This window comes from Euleptes europaea, chromosome 1 (genome assembly GCF_029931775.1).
Source record: "Euleptes europaea isolate rEulEur1 chromosome 1, rEulEur1.hap1, whole genome shotgun sequence".
Lineage (NCBI taxonomy): Eukaryota > Metazoa > Chordata > Lepidosauria > Squamata > Sphaerodactylidae > Euleptes > Euleptes europaea.
In genome coordinates, this window is record NC_079312.1 from 165,020,650 (window position 1) to 165,037,724 (window position 17,075).

The window sequence follows — 17,075 nt, forward strand, 5'->3', positions numbered from 1 at the left end:
TGAAATCGGGTCTCTTTTACAGAGCTACCTAGGAGGGATTAATGGGCCTGGGTGGGTGGAGTGTGTAATATTTCCATGAAGATCCATCCATCTATCCATCTATCTAGCAATAGACCTGACAATAGACCTTGAATATACATGTGCTCTTATAGGTGCTGGAGAGCTACTAGTCACGGCCTTTGAAGGAGGGAAACAAAGAAGTCCATCTCCTACCAAACATAATTGCTTCAATAATCGTAGGAAATGGCTAACCAACAGGCCTTTCCATCCTGTGGTTTTCATTAAAGGAAACGAGCTCTCTTCTCCGTGCTGGTGTCTGCCGTGACTCTTGCGTCATCTTTCACACATCAAAGACTCCCGGAAAACATGTGTACCTGTCCCAACAGTCCGGCACCTGACATCTTCGTTCCTTCGTTTGGGTGGGCTGCCGACATCAATTCTTTTATCATGCTGATGAGGCATAGGCAAGGGCAGACAGATTCTAGGCCATTCTCAAAGTTGCTGGGGTCATGTGTAAGCAGAGCAAGAGGTGTGTGGACATGTTTCATGGTAGGGTCATACCAGAGAGCATTACGCGGGCATATGTTTCAATCTGGTTTCTGGAAAGAAGGCAACGAGATCGACCTTTATGATAACGATTACTGGGAATAACAGCTGCTATTAGGCTCGGTGATCCTTCCATGCGACTGATTTTGTTTCCCGGTGTCACCCTATTCAGTGTGATTGTCTCCTAATGGACGCTTGTTGATATTCTCGTGGCCCACTTTCCTATCCCCCGAGCCTGGGCACTGAATTAGACCAAGGCATTAGTGAGGAACCCCGGACTGAAGAGGTCTGGTCTCCATGCCCCCTCCCAATTCCCAAACAAGGGATGAGATTCCTTATCAGGACTGACCCCAACCAGGAGGCCGGTTTCTATACTGTGTATCATTCCTGAGATTTCTCTTGTCCAGCTCTGTAACTTCTTTGGCTTCGGTGGTCTTGACTGTTGACAAACAGGACAGAATTATTCCCGCCAACCTCAGCGGGGAGAAATTTACCCCCTCCCTTTATATGTAATACCCCCCCCTCCATCAGCCCAAGTTTCTTTAAGTTCCGCCCGCTGCACTGTACTTACAGTTTACAGCCTTCCCCAGATTTGCTGGAACTAATAAACGTTTTATTAAAAGGTTTTGATGGATTCACCTTTGGGATTAACTAAGATAATAGTTTATTACACTGTGAAAGATTAAACTGAGAGTACCCTGGTGGGAAAAAAAATAAACATTACAAATAACGAGGCTTCCTCTTTAAGCACAACGCACCATTGTTCCCAGACTCAAAACATAACTCACTGCCTCCCCACCCCCCCCACCCCAATTCAAACACGCATTTGATCTTAAAAGGCAATTAGAAAGATCTTCCTAGACAACCACAAATATGTTTTTCTAACCTTCTCTTTGCAGGGTTTTTTTTTTTGGAAGGGGTGGGATCAGTGCTTGATAGATCAGAAGAGCAAATTGGGTAGAAAACTCAAGGGTGAGCATCCTATCCTATACAAGAAAAGGGAAGGTTAATAGGACCAAGACGAAGGCAGAGGAGTCATTCCCTAACCTAGCCAGCTCTCTCCCTTGCCAAGGAAATCTTACTGAGGTTGTAGCCCTCCCAGTTTGGGTAGATATCTGTGGAACGAATTCCTCCGCCAATACAAGAACGGAGCTCCTTAAAACACTCCGGCACTGTGTCCACAAATCATTCAATTTTTCCCCCGACTGTCCATAGAAGTAATGAGAATAACTAAATACAGCCAATAAAATCTGACATATGGTGGAGGGGGGAGGAGAAGCACATCTACACACAATTCTACCCCAAATTCTGTTGGCTTGTCAGTATCTAATAGTATTTATTCACACAGATATTTATATGTGCCTGGGAAAACAATGTATCTTTGTCCATATATGTAATATATAGAATGCTATAAGCCCTTTTTGGTGTGTGTGTGTGTGTGTGTTTATGGGGGGGGAGGTGAGTCAGATTCAGCACTCAAGATACTCCAACAGCGCAAACATATATTCAGTATATACATAAATGTGTATAGATATTACCCATACACATCTGCCTAAGTAAAATAGTTGAAAACAGTGTGTATGGGCATGACATGGCTTTCTTTCTTTTGCACATATATATCTTAGGGAGGGGGGTTAAAAAGAAAACCCCACCCAAAAGAATATATCTTTGCACATTAAAAAACAACAAAAAACAAGGAGCAGAGATCTCTTCCCAGAGTTAGACTGCACATGTTTCTTTACGCATGATTCCAAAGTTTATTTTGGAAAAGTGAGCTGTGCCCATTTCCCTCCTCCCGTGTGATTCTCCCCCCTTCTCTCCCCCCCACCCACCCCATTTGCCATCCCCTCTTGCTGTGAAGCCGCTAGAGGATATTGATATTTGGGCAGTTTCACTGTCCTCAAGATGGAAGCTGGACAACCTGAAGTCTGAGCTCCAGTTTTGTATCTCACAATGCAACCCTAAACAGAGCTACCCCACAGCAAGCCCGTTGCTTTCAACGGGCGTATCCTGGGCTAACTCTACATAGGATTGCACTGCCAAACCAGCAGCCACCACTATTACACTCCCCTGTAGAATTTAGTAGCCTGTGCCATCTCATTTAACCTGCCCCCCCCCCCCAGTTATTTCGGAGGTACTGTTGAATTGATGAGTTCTACCAAACTATGGAAATCTCTGAAACCAACGGATCTCAGGTAATAAGCCAGGTCCTTCTAGGAAACCAGACAGCGTATGAAAGTAGGTGAGGTCAGAAGGGGAGAGGAGAAATGCCGAAAAGTTGCCTTGGAGGTGGTTGGCATGTCAATCCTGGCGTGTTCGCACTTGCCTGCTCATCCCTGAAGGACCCCAAACTCAAGGGATGGCTTGAACAAATGAGACCTTACAGGCAAAAACGTTTTCAGTGAGCCCCCGTGTCTCGAAACACAGCACCTTTACATAGGGAGGGCGTTCACACATCCACATGCAGTTCAGCGCAGGGCGTGAGGTTTACGCACGTGTGAATCAGTCTCATGTGTCTTCCAGCCAGAGAAATACAGTTCCGCTTCTGGACATCAACAATAACATGAAATACTATGCTACTTGGGTCACTGTAGCTACTACCACTGCCATACAAACACTACCCCTGCTATTTTCCTGCTGTTTATGTATCAATATTGTGTGGGATAGTCTCTCGCACTGTCCTCCCAACTCTAAGATTTTCTTTAAGCAACCAATCTGATTTAAAACCAACAAGGTGCAAAGCCAGTCGATAGACCTTGTAACCCAATTTTCTTTTCTTCCGCCCCCACCCTCATGGATGTTACCAGCTGGCTAGGAATGGAGGCATTCTAAGTCCAAAGGACTTTTTATTCAGGACTACTCAAAGCAGTCTACAATTTGTATATCTTCCCAACCCATGTTATAACAACTTCTCTTATTATTCTTTCAATTATTTCCTCTCTCTCTCACTCTCTTCTCTCTCATAATCTTTCCTTACACCAAGCCTATTCTGCTGCATTTGCAACAGGGTTATAAAATGCTCATCCAAAGGATTTATATGGCAGGGAATTGGGGAGGGGATTTTCTGCCCTTCTCTCTGTGCACTTTCTAAAAGACAGATTCTTCCCAAAATGTTCAATCCCCAATGGCTAGGTGACCAACCATCAGATCCAAAGATGAAGTAACCCACAATTTTTTTTAACAATTATACACACACACACACACACACACACACACACACACACACACACACACACACACACAAACAGTTCCTTAAGAAGGGGGGTCTAAGTATAGGCGGTGAGGCGAATATAACCACAACAAAGTAAAAGAAAACGGATGTTTTCTTCGTTTCCTTTCAACTCCCCCCTATATTTGCATTCCAATTAGCATTTTAATAGAGTTGGATGCTTTGCTCATCTCTTTAAAATAAAAATTTAAGGCGTACTTGGTTAGCTGCGAAAGATTGGAGCCCACCGTGTCCTGTAAACCCCCCCCATCCTTCCCAGATCCAGCTCTGCTGTGTTCCATCTATTGATAGTTATAGATACATAGAACTTTAAAAACATCAGTAAAGTCAATGATTCCTACCCAGCTGAAAATGATTGTTTGGACTCCCGACTAGATCAGTCTTGAAGAGTTCATGAACTGAAGTCCCCCGATTAGTCATCGGATAAATAAATATATAAATGAGGGAGATGCGCAATATAGATTCAAAGCCACGACTTCGGCTAAAAGGGCGAGGGGAGGAAGAGGGAGGGGGCGGGGGCCTGTTTCACGCAAACCAGATTCTCCCCCCCATTTGTTTGTTCTGAAGGGGTGAAGAAGGTGGGGTAGGGGGGTAAGGAAAGAGGGGTTGGGGGAAGCAGAAAGGGGGAAAAAACAACAACAACAATTTCTCCAGCATAAAAATGAAACATCATCTTCGTTTGCCTTTGGGCTTCATTTTTCCCCCTTCTACATTATAACTAGTTATTGAACTCGCTAGAAGATCTAAAGGCCATTTGCGAGGAGACAAATATCAATGGAGGTTCCCCATCAATAACTCCTTGGCAGTGACCTATTGGATCGAGTCAAACAGTTGAGGTGAAATTCAGGTCACGCCGTCTAAGCAATATTAAAATGCGCCCACTTCTTAAAAAGCCACTTTCGACGAGATTTGAAGAAAATTGAATTCCTGGGAGAGGGAGGGAGGGGGGGTGGATGGGGCCTGGGGGGGGGGCCCTTCGGAGAGCAAAAGGAAATTGTTTGCATATATATGTTTTCTTCTTTAACAAACAGGAAGAATTAGTCTTCAGTGCTCCAAAACGGTGGGATAAATATTTACACGACTTTAGCTTCTGGAGAGGCTAAAAAGAAAAATGTGTTGTTCCTATGTTTTGTGTGTGTGTGCGTGCGTGTGTGTTACTTCTGGTGACATGCTTTGGTTATTCAAATCGTTTTGCGCCCGACTCATTACTTTTCGTGACAACAGATTTAAGGGAAAAAATCAATTAAACATTTCCATATTTCTTTGCATAAATTAGACCTGTCTCTTTGCGGTGGGGGGACCACGAAGGGGAGAAAGAGTGGGGGAGGAAACGTTTTGGTGGCCCTTGGCGATTACAAGTTAGGAAAGAGGGAAAGAGAGAACGGAAGATGAAAATGTCATTATTTATCTTTATAATGATATTAGCATTGCTATTTGCAGGGTGGGTGGGTGAATAGCTGTCTTTTAACAACAACTACAACAACAACTAAAAATCTCCAGTCAACTTATAGCCATCTTGACAGAGAAAGTATACAATCCAACCACTGAAGACAATGACAATGTTTTATAGGATTTGCGGGAGGGGAAAGCATTCTTCACAAGGCTTAAGATTCACTCCAAGGTTCCAAGACCTCGTCTTGGACCCATTCAAAATGAAACCTCCTTCCCCTCCCCAGTATATTGTGTAATTAGTTGACTTTAATTAATTTATTTACCAATGGGGGAAAAAAAACATATTCAAAGATATGGGTACTTCTGAGGAATAATCAAGTGTGGGGTTAGCCCGACCTCGGTGGTGCCCCTGTATTTCAGCTATTAAGGACTGATTGCTTTGTGCGCCCCGCCCCCCCCCCGCCCTTTGGGTGGTTGTGTGTAACCTTAACTAGGAAACCGTTCACATGGCAAAGGGGGGGGGGAGAAGGTTGTATAATCATTATTATTAGTATTATAACTATTATGATTCCTATACCCTGAAATAGCAAAGCCTCGGTGAATAGGTACTTCATTTTTTATTTTTTTTTACCAAGATGCACAGATTGCAAATGGCTAGAGGTGTAGGTTACCAAGCGGTCAGTATGGTAATAGCTTTCACAATGAATCCGCAGGGACAATGAGCGCGTATTTTTCTTCAGTACTGTCAAGGAGGCGCTTTGTACTCTGAAATGGTCCTGAAAATGGTAACCAGATAGATACACACGTTTGCAACCCGATTCCTGGCTCGGATAGGAAATAAAGGCCAGAAATATATTTGATCGAAGTGTTATATTTGTCTTTGCTGTTGTAGCTTTGGAGGGAGGGGGGACAACACAAATTCTCTCCCCCCACACACACAACACATTGTTCTGCTGGTTGAGAGAAATTGAGGCCAGTGTGAGAGAGGTGGGAGGGACGCTTTAGAGACAAAAGAGGTTTGGTCCCCCCCCCCCCTAATTTTTTTCACACGTCCTTGGAGCCTTCTTTGATAGAGACAATAAAAGAAAATCGTTCCAAACACTTAGTGAAGCGAGTCTTTCTTTAAAAAAATAAATCTTTTTATGAAAATCAAACTTTAGAAAAGATAGCATCTTTATGTATGTTTGTACTATATATTATATATAATTATATATATAATAAAGCCAAAGGGGCAATTAAAATAAGACTGAATTGAAATTAACAAGAAAGTAGTTAATTTCAAGCCCTTTTGGGGTAGTGGAGAGGGGGGAGAGAAAGAGGGAGGGAGGGAGAAGAGGAAACTGATTCAAGATGCAGTCCTTTTTTACTCCAGTTTGGGTGTAAAGCCCACTTGAGTTCAGAAGTGCTTACTTGCGAGTAAATATGTACCTGTTCCGTCTCTGAGGGCATTCCATAGCCTGAACCTGTACACATTTACTCAATTAATTCCACTGAGTTCAGTGAGAAAGGCTCTGAAGTAAGTATATATTACGGGAGCTTCCTCAGGAGATTGATGGTCAATGGGGCAACTTCCAAGGAATTAGGTTCCAGGATGGCATAGCTGTATTTCCTTTCAGGGACATGTAAAAATAATAATTAAAAGAATAGTCATCAGCTTGTCCATAAATGATTGTTAAATATTTATCAGGATTGCCTTCATAAGCCGAATTGTCATGCAACAGCAACCATGTCTTCTCAAAAGTAGTTCTATTTGAATTCAGGTGGGACTCCCTAGGAAATATGTTTAAAATCATAGTCTTCAAAAGGTGGCCCTTCCTTCCTTCCTCGTTGCCATCTGCAAATGGTCTCCATCCATCCATGGTCCAACACTTGTGAAACAAAACCAAAGTCTAGTGGCAGCTTGAAGATGAACAACATTTATTTCAGTATGTGCGTTGGTGGGTCACAGACCACTTCCTCAGACAGGCATGTGAAGGAAAATCATACTGGGAGATGCTATGAGGAAGGCTGGGGCAAGTTGAGGAGAGGGGTTAAGCGTGGGCCCAGCTAGGACAACCAAACTGCTGAGCTCCTGAAACAGGTGAGAAAAGCGCTATACAAGTAGAAAGCAGTTACAGCATCAGAGAAGGTGCTGGTGATCGTTACATCATAATTCTATCTTTTCCTAGAAAGAGGGGACCTTCAATTTAACCTCTCTCTCTCTCTCTCTCTCTCTCACACACACACACACACACACACAGAGGGAGAGAGAGTTCAGTGAGAGTGGGCGGGGGGGGGGGAGGTGAAGACCTAACCGTACCAGGCTAATGACTGGTTTAGGGCATTTTACATCCCCGTAAAAGCAGTAGTAGACTAGCAGTAGTAGTGATAGCAGCAGTAGTAGTTGCAGCAGCAGTAAGGGCAACCTCAGAGGAGGCAGTAGTGGCAACGGCAAACTCTCTCTCCCATTCGAGCCAGTGAGACATGTGCTTCTCTCAGTACCACAAAGGCCAAATCCTCCAGCCGTTTATATGTACCCTGTAGAATCGAATTTGTGTGCGCGCCTCAATCACAGATTCGTCTCTAGGGGAGTATATGGACGATGCCAGAACCTTTATGAGTCTTCTGCTGCCTTTGCAGATGTTGAAATTAAAGTCATACATACCTGAAATGGGGGGATTTACTTTCCCCCTCTTTTCCTTCAATAATAATAAACAAAACTTTTGAAAAGGAAGAACAGATCCAGAGAAGGGACCTCGTTCCATCTTAAACTAAGGAGTTTTTTTTAAAAAAAATAATAATTAAAGGAAGGCAAAGGGTGCTCCTGATCATAAAAAAATCATAATTATTACTCTTCTTGGAAAGAAGGAAAAGCAGTAACCGCAAATGCAAGCTCGCACAAGCCTTTGCCACAGAGCGAGAGAGAGCTAGGAAGAGAGGGAGAGAGAGACCTAACCATTTCAAGTGACTGATTTATGGCGTTTTACAACCCCATAAAAACTGTTACAACCAGCCCAGAGCCTCCGACACCGCTGGCACATTTAGTCTAATAAATAAAACATAAACAGTTAACTTTATGTGTCACTTTTATTGTTATCAAGTAAAATATTGCAATGCCCTGCAAGCTATGATTTTCAACTATAATTGTTATCAAGCCGTACGAGGGATTAATCCGACTCCCTGCGCCCCATCTTCTTAATGTAAGCGATAGATAAAGCCCCGCTCTGCCGTAAAGGCACTCTTTTAAAAGGGTTGCCCTCGTATCTCAGCTTCCTTAACTTACCCAGGGGTCTGTTTATCCTGGCATATGGTGGCGAGGGGATTTCCCCCCCTTCTTACTTTGCCCTGGAATGTCTTCTGCCCACCACCCCTGATTCCACCAGGAAGAGAGATGTTCTGGATGGATTGCACCTACCTCTCCATGAATCTGTGGTTGCCAGGGAGAGTGGAAGGGGATCACACCTGCCTCTTGTAGGGAAGGGGGACGGGGAAACCATCTTCCTTCCTTATCTACCTACCTGCTTTCAAACGGGACTGGGCACCTGTGTCTTCTTCTCGGGTGGGGCCAAAGGACAGCAGGGACTTCCATTACTAAAACCTAACAGAATGCGTGCGCGTTTTTTTCTTATATGGCTTATCTCCCGGTTTAATAACCCCTTCCATCCCAAATAGTTCACAGGGGGAGGACGGCGGCCCTACCATCTGGCTGAGTAAGGAAGTATCACGCTTTCATTCACAACTCCACCAGCTCCCATCTACCAAACAAGCTCGCCCTTAAGCAAAGGTTGATGAGCTTTTACAGAGATTCTCCAAATGACGCCGAGATGATTTGCATACCCCCTTTCCTTCCTTTCCCTCCCTCCTCCCAGGTAACCTGTCTCCTTTGTCTCCCTTCCTACAAGCCACTGCATCACAATATATTTAACTGTCTTCTACCTGGGTGTGTGTGTATTTTTTGGGGTGGGTGAGAACAGTTTTGCAGGCAGTACCACTAATAGTGTCCGGGGGGGAGGCGGGGGGGGACACCTCTTTTCACCAGCTTTTCTTTAAGGTGAGACCAGCAGGAATGGTTTCAAGGCTGCTTCCTTCTCTATGGCGTCCAAGGATCTTCCTGAGCAGGGATCAGCTCGCTCTTGGAATCTCTACCAGCGAGGAGTTCCTGGGTACCTGCAAGGTGGTGGTGGTGGTGGTGGGTATGGGGGGGCGGGGAGGCTCCTCCTGACCCTGATCCCCCCCACCTCCTCTGCTGTCCTTCCATGATGCCGTGGGGGTGCCTTTTCCAAAAAGGAAAGGCTCTTGTCTGCCTCTCCAGTCCCATTTCCCCTTGCAAGGGTCCCTTCTCACAAACAACCACAAGGACACACAACACCGTCTCCCCCTCTCTTCTCGCGCACCCACACGCATGCACGCACACCCTCGCGCGCGCACCATCACCACCACCACCCCCCCACCACCACAAATTGGATACATTTTGAATAAGCTTTTGGTTCCTTATCCGGGGACTCGCCGGGCGGGCGTGATTGGCGCAACGAGTCACATGGTGAAACTAACTTTACGGGGTCGACCAGCTAGTAGGAGGGTTTTATGGAGCAGAAAAACGACAAAGCGAGAAAAATTATTTTCCACTCCAGAAATTAATGATCATGAGCTCGTATTTGATGGACTCTAACTACATCGATCCGAAATTTCCTCCATGCGAAGAATATTCGCAAAATAATTACATCCCCGACCACAGTCCGGAATATTACAGCCGGACCAGGGAGTCCAGCTTCCAGCATCACCACCAGGAGCTCTACCCTCCGCCGCCGCCGCGACCCAGCTACCCCGAGCGCCAGTACAGCTGCGCCAGCCTCCCGGGCCCCGGCAACCCCCCGGCGCACCAGCGGGGCCATGGACCCCCGCCGCCGCCGCCGCCCCCGGGGGGCCACCACCTCCCCGAGAAGCCCCCGCAGCTCTGCGACCAGACGGCGCTCTCCAGCGCGGCCCCCTCGCCGGCCCCGGCCCCGCCAGCCTGCACCCAGCAGACCCCCGAGCACCCGGGGGGCGCGGCGGCCAAGCAGCCCATCGTCTACCCCTGGATGAAGAAAATCCACGTCAGTACCGGTAGGCAACTTTCCCCTTCTCCCTCTCTCGGGTCCCTCTCAGATCTTTTCTCCCTCTCCCCCCACACCATCTCTCACTCTCGCACACACTCTCCCTCTCTCCCCTTCTCACTCACTCATTCACTCTGTCCTTTCGCTCCCCGTTTTTTTTTCCCTCTCCCCCTCCGTCTCCTCCTTTGCCTTCCGCGAGAGGCTCCGGGTTAGCACAATTGAGCTGGATTTACGACGCCGAGTGGGTAATTACACCCACCATAAATTTTATAGCCGAGCTAGGCTGGGCAGCCCCAGCCATGTGCTTCGTTCTGTTATGTATGTGTGAAAACTCGGAAGCCTTTGCGAGGGGTGCATAAATAATTCAGGCGCTTCCCAAGCCAGGGAAACCCCTTCTTATTAGAAGAGAAAGTCTTGGGTTCTTTATAACCCCCTTTAGCTGATGACTTCTCTCTCTCTCTCTCTCTCTCTCCTTTTCCCTCCCCCCTTTCCCTTGAGCCACTGGAGAGCTCTCTTTCTCTCCGTGCCTGCCTCCCCGGCTCTGGTTCCCTGCCTTGCCTTTCTCCCCTGCTCCTCTGTATTCACGCGAATCTTTTGGGTTTTTCTCTCCCTCCCCCCACCCCCCTTCCTTCCCAGTGAACCCCAATTACACCGGAGGCGAACCCAAGCGATCCCGGACTGCCTACACCAGACAGCAGGTCTTGGAATTAGAGAAAGAGTTCCACTATAACCGGTACCTGACAAGGAGGAGGCGCATCGAGATCGCCCACTCCTTGTGTCTCTCCGAGAGACAGATCAAGATCTGGTTTCAGAACAGGCGGATGAAGTGGAAAAAAGACCACCGACTGCCCAACACCAAAGTGCGATCGACGGCTCCCAGCAATTCTTCCAGCGGCTCCATCCCGGCTTCTTCCAACCCGGCCGCCAGCGAGGAGCATTCGCAAAGCTCATCTCAGGACCAACGGGCAGAGGATATTACAAGGTTATAAACAAACAGAACAAAAACAAACAGAACAACAACAACAACAACAAAAAAACAGACAACCGACCGACCCCCCCCCCAACAAAAATTGAACTCTGATTATTTATAGAATCTAATATATATCTATATATTTTGGTTCTTTTTTCCCCCCTCGTAGTTTTTTTTCCGTGCGTATATATATTAAAAAAGAGGGGAGAAAAACACAGAAAAGAAAGAGGTCTGCTTGAAGATCTCACGCTTACGGTGCATGTATTATTAGCATGAGAGGCCAGGTGAAGTACCTGCTGGTTTGTTTTTTTAAAAAACGCCATTTTCAGGGTTTTATTTATTTTTTAAAGGGAAGGAGTGGAGAGATGGAGTGGACGTGTGTGTGGATGAGCGTGTGGGAGAGTGCGTGTTTGGGGGGAGCTGGATGTTCTGTTTTAGATGAATATTTGGGGCATATGCTAATAATTACCCAGGCAAGGAAAGAATGTAGTTATTTTGCTCTGTGCGTTTACAAATGGAGAACAAACAAAATAAAAGGAAGGGACCCTTGAAGGATTGTTTCCCTTTCTTTCTTTCTTTTTTTAAATAAATGTGGGGCAAGGTTTTACAAAAAAAATAAAGGGGGGAAACAGCACAGGAGCTAGAAGTAGCAGATGAACTTATGGTTGATTTAAATGTGAGAGGCAAAAGAAGGAGAGAAAGGAAAGTGAAGGAGAAAGTTGGAAGAAGAAGTCAATAGCTAGATTGTTTTGGTTGGGATTTTTTCCTTTTTTGTCGTGGTCCTTGTGTTTTGTTTTGTTTTTTGGACTGATTTTACATGATCATTGTAAACTTGCAATAAAAGAGTTTTAGTGTATCTGTGAAAAAGTCCCCTTGTTCAATAAAACCAGTGAGTGTGACACAGATTGACTTTGGAATGCCTGGTGAGTTATTTTTCTTTTTAATTATTATTTTTTGCTTCCTACTGGGGGAGGGCTGGGAGAGGGGGGAGGGCTATTTTGTGGGCACAAGTTATCATTTAAATTGAAGAAGCCTTTTAAAGACATCCTATATGTCACTGAATCAGTGGCCAATTTGCTACTGAGCTTAGGGGATTGTGCCCTTTGTATCCTGTGACATCACAACATGGGGACAAGATGCTCCAAGATGCTTTGGGAGTACAAAACCTGTGTGTGTGTGTGTGTGTTGTTGTTTTTACAGAAAATAACCCTGTCCTTGTATCTTCCCCATGTGAATCAGGGTGCATTGTTAATGCTCTTCTCCTGCATGCCAGTCATTTCTGCAGTAATAAAAAATGGAGGTTTTCTTTGCTCCCCTTTCTTTCATTCTCTGCAAACTAAGTGAGCTTTAGCTAAAGCCCCCCCACCCAACAATCCTGAGCATTGAATACATTGTTCACATTGACACGGCTGTAGATATGATGGGAAGAAATGGTAGCGAATCAGGATTTGTTTACTTCCTTGGGGGAAGCAGGAAGGGTGATGGGGAGGAGTGTAGAAATGCTTGCAAAGGGAGCCAACATGTCTGCGTACGTACATAGGGGACTCTGTGAATGGATAGATAGATAGATAGATAGATAGATAGATAGATAGATAGATAGATAGATAGATAGATCAGCAAGTGCCTTTTGTATAGCCAAATCTGTCCCGATTTGCTAGTCAAAAGGGGTTGTGTTTGAACTGTACCTTTCTCCGATAGCAGCTTGTCTAAAGAGGCCTGTGGTTGTATCCTGTAAAAATTATAACAGACCAAACAACTCGGTTCCTCTGAGATTTGACCCGGTTTAGCCCAATTGCCTTTCAGGTGACTTGAATCACATGCCCTTCAGCGTGCAGGTCTTGGGGCCCTGAGTTCTTGATCATTTCAGCCTTTACATTGGTACTATTAATGTGGATCTTTCCTGTTCTTTTCCAGTATTAGTAATGTTAAAGAGCCCAGAAACTACAATTCAGGAGTTCTGGAGGCTGGGGTCAGGAAGGGGGGTTTGAAGGGGACCTCTTTCTGCCTTTGATTTCTTTTTCCTCTCCTGCATGTGCCTCTCTCCACCCCACCCCCCAACGATCTTGATATCCATTAAATAAATCGTTTCAGCGTCTATGATAGGGGGGAATAGGCAGGCAGGGAGAAAGAAACTGACAAGGGGATACAGATTATGGGAGTAATCTGCATCTCATTCAAGTCAAAGGCAGAACTGGTATCGATTTTAAATGGGTCAGAATTACACATCAGGTGGCTGTAATCCAGGCCTGCTTGGAAGCCAAGAGGCAATATGCCTCAGCCTGCGTAGTCTGCTATACTTTGCTTTGCATAGTAAAAGAATCCAGAAAAGCATTCCTATGCTGGTAAGGGTAAACCTAGGGCCATTTATGCATGGGAGATTTTGCCTTGGATTTCCTGCTCTCTAGATGCACATTTTCCCCATCCACATTCTTAAAATACAAAAAAAGCCCCCATGTAAAGTTCTGAGAATTCGGTTGGCAAAAATGTGCATCTATAGAGCAGCAAATTCAAGGCAAAACCTTTAATGCATAAGTGGCCTAGGGCTGTATTTGCATAATACCGGATTATTATTTTAAAAAATGGGATAGGTTAAGAAGCATTATTGGTAACCCTTGTTTCCTTCTTATGGTGAGGCCTGTTTGATCATCCTGCTTAGTGTGTGTATGTGTGGGGGTGGGGTAGGAAATAAAGAGGCACACCTACTTGGGTGCAAGAGCCCCTGAATTTCGTTAGGCTTACTTCCGTGCAACCAGGCCGAGGACTGGGCTTCAAGCTGAATCCATCAAAATGGGCTTTCTCTGGGTGTGCGTTTGTGTGTTTCCAAATAACCCAGCAAATCCACTGCAAAAGCATGGGGAAGGGGGGGGGGGGAGAGAAGGACCAGTCTTTCCGGGAGGCTTGCGCACCCATCACAGACACAAATGGCACAGTCAACCAAGAATACACAAAAAAGTCCCAACTTGCAAGTCAAGGGTGCTGTCTGCTTCCCGGAACAGATGTTGCCAAGTGGGTTTCAGGGCTCCAGCACCCTCTCTGCACCGCCTCCGAGGCACACACCACTGCTTTCCCTCTCCTTTAAATCGAAACTTGGAAGAACTTCTGCAGCAAGTGACCCTGGGAAACTGGATGGATGCGTTATGTATCTCCGCTGGAGGAGAGCCCTCGCTTTGTTGGTTTAGTTTTTGATTTCACACGCAGCCTTCAGAACTTGATGAATACTTCCCGAAGTGTCTGCGAGGGAACCAGGCTGAATGTGATGGGCCCTTTTTGTGTTTGTGTGTGTGTGTGTGCCCCTGTGTGTATTCTCTGTTGTCTGCCTAGGAGACCCGGAGAGGGGGGGGGGGAGAAAAACATCAATCACTTTTGCAACTGTATAGTCTGCATATTCAATTTTTTGTAAAGAAACCCCCTTCAGGAACAGCATCGTTAAATATGAGACCTGTATATTCCAACACCTCCCTCACCCCCATTTTCTTCTTGGAATTGACTTCAGTGTTTCTCTCCTGCAATCCTTTGTTTTCTTTCTTTCTTTCTTTCTTTCTTTCTTTCTTTCTTTCTTATTTCATATTTCATATTTTTTGGCCTTTAGACTTGGCCAATGACAAATTCTTGCTGGATAGAGAGCTTATGAATGACTTAGAAAGGCAGGCAGAAGGGGGAAAGGGAGAGAAAATGAGGGGAGGATGTCATGAAATCTACCCACTCTGCTCCTCTCTCTGTCTCTGTCTCTGTCTCTGTCTCTCTCTCTCTCTCTCTCTCTTTCTCCCTAAGTTTTTTGACGCCTCCATGTTGAGAGCCTCAGAGGTACTTTATTGAAGTTCGGGTTAAAAAAACGGGTTCACCCAGAGGACAACTTTTCTACACCAGCAGTTTTATTCTAGCCACTCCGGCTGACCCCCAAGCCCCCTGTGACCCGAGAGAGTCTCCCAACGTGTACCTTCTGTGCTCCCTACACACATTTCAGGCCCTCGCCGCTGGTTAGGCTCTTTGTAAAAAATTTACCATAGTAATAGAAGGCCGGGTGGGTGGGGAGGGCGAACTGAGGAGGGGGGGAGGTTGGGGAGCGGTTGAGCCGATTCAATGCGTGTTATCGCATTGTGCTGTCACCAAAATAACCCCAGAGAAAAGAAGGAAGGGTGAAGTCTCGGCCAAGCCTCCCATCTCATTTTCCCGCCTTCCCATAGTTTGGAAGATTTCCCAGCTGGCTATCCTATGGCAAGAGCAAAGTTTCCAAAGCCAAGTAAGTATCTTGCTCTTTTTAAAAAACAACAACAACAACTTGAAATATATATAAATATATATATAGTTGATGATTTTTTGAAGTGTGCATTTCTTTAGCCAAAGGGGTACCATCTGGAAATAGGTGGGTCCGTCTTTACATCCCTCAAACTTTAGATTTAAAATCACGCTGCTCAAGATCAATGGATCAAGGAGTTTCTGTGGGATAAGGAAAGGAAATAGGTGGGTCTTGAAGGAGCCACAAGTCTCCTCAGCAGATGAACAAGAGTATCCTTATGAATAAAATTAACGGAAAGAACTGGGGATGGCCAGATTCTCTGGTGTAGAGTGGCCCACCTCTGGAAGTCTGCAAACTCTTTCGAAAAGTTGGTCAAGGGACCCATGTGGTCACTTTCAACACCACCAGCTGAGGGGTCAGTATGACCAAGCTCTTGGATCTGATGTCAGAGCTTCGAGATCTCCTATGGAGTCCAGGGAACAGAAACCTAGCGATTTAGCTCTGTGAAACTTGGTCCATCGCTATGAGGAATGATTGGATCGCGTCTTGTTTAACGTGTCTGTGTTCTGCTCCATGCCTCACCCTGGGTTCTGACTCCTCTCCCTTCCTCGGTGATGGACTTTGATCTATTTACCTTCCAGGGTTCCCAAACTTAAGCAAGGTGAGAGTGTTTCTGGAGGGTACCAAAGAAGGCCAGGGATTTGTTTAAGAGTCAGTGTGTGTGGTTGATCTAGTCTTGTTAGAAGTTGCTTGCGGAGTTGTGTGTACTTTCTTGATCTCGGTTAGAGTTATGATGATTTCTTTTGGGGGGGTAAGTGTCTTGCTGAAAATGAATGCTTCTCCTAACGGCTGTGTGGGGAACACTTAGCAGGGACTTAGATGGCCGTAAAAAGAGGCGTTAGGAAAGCCCATGCACACAAGGCGATCAGAATGGGTAATACAAGCTCTGTTTCCAAAAGGTAGTTTCCAAGGGCTAAGGGAACCTGCCTTCGGTATTCCTCAGCATTTTAGGTTTGCAAACAAGCTCCTTAGAAAGAAGCAGTTTGTAGTACTTGCAATGGGCAAAAACCTAACTTACGCCTGGTTAAAAAAAATAAAACCTCTCCCCTCCCCACCCCTTCTAGGATAAGGTAGCCTAGCCTAGTTTCCTAATTGTTATTAGCATCTCTCCCTAGACTTCTCCAATCTGATTCTCGTGTGTGTCTCCCTTTCTTTTCACCTCCTTGATGGGTGGGGGGTTTCAAATGTACTGTTTAATAGTAATTAAAAGACAAACATCCCGCTAGTGTTAAATGAATGAGTTACGGGTTTCCAGCCGTAACTGCCAGCAGCTTCAACATGTATTGTATTTATTGTGGTCTCGTATATCATTATCCAGAGATATAGTTTTATGTACTTCCTAATCTGTCGCCTTGATTTATTTTGATGGGCAAGGGACCAAGCCAAACATTTTGGGACTTCACTGAAAGGCTAGTATTTCCTTACAAACAGTCAGCAGCCCTTGAGCGAATGGTGTTAAAAATTTCTGGCAAATGCTACCCTCTTTATTTTAATTCTTTCTATAGATTGATTGCGTAGTAGAGTTTGGTTTCCTTTGTGGAAAAGTATCTGGAGACTTTGCCATATGTA

At 45.4% G+C, this 17,075-nt stretch overlaps 2 protein-coding genes across 2 annotated transcripts in view; both read left to right on the forward strand.

Moving 5' to 3' along the window:
- Positions 1 to 17,075, forward strand: part of LOC130493457 (homeobox protein Hox-D3-like) — a 119,339-nt gene that overhangs the window by 34,188 nt on the left and 68,076 nt on the right. The window lies entirely within an intron of this gene.
- On the forward strand, positions 9,684 to 11,228 carry HOXC4 (homeobox C4). The gene is given in 3 exon segments (XM_056867211.1): positions 9,684 to 9,710; positions 9,712 to 10,249; positions 10,876 to 11,228. Coding segments are annotated over 3 exon segments (918 nt in total).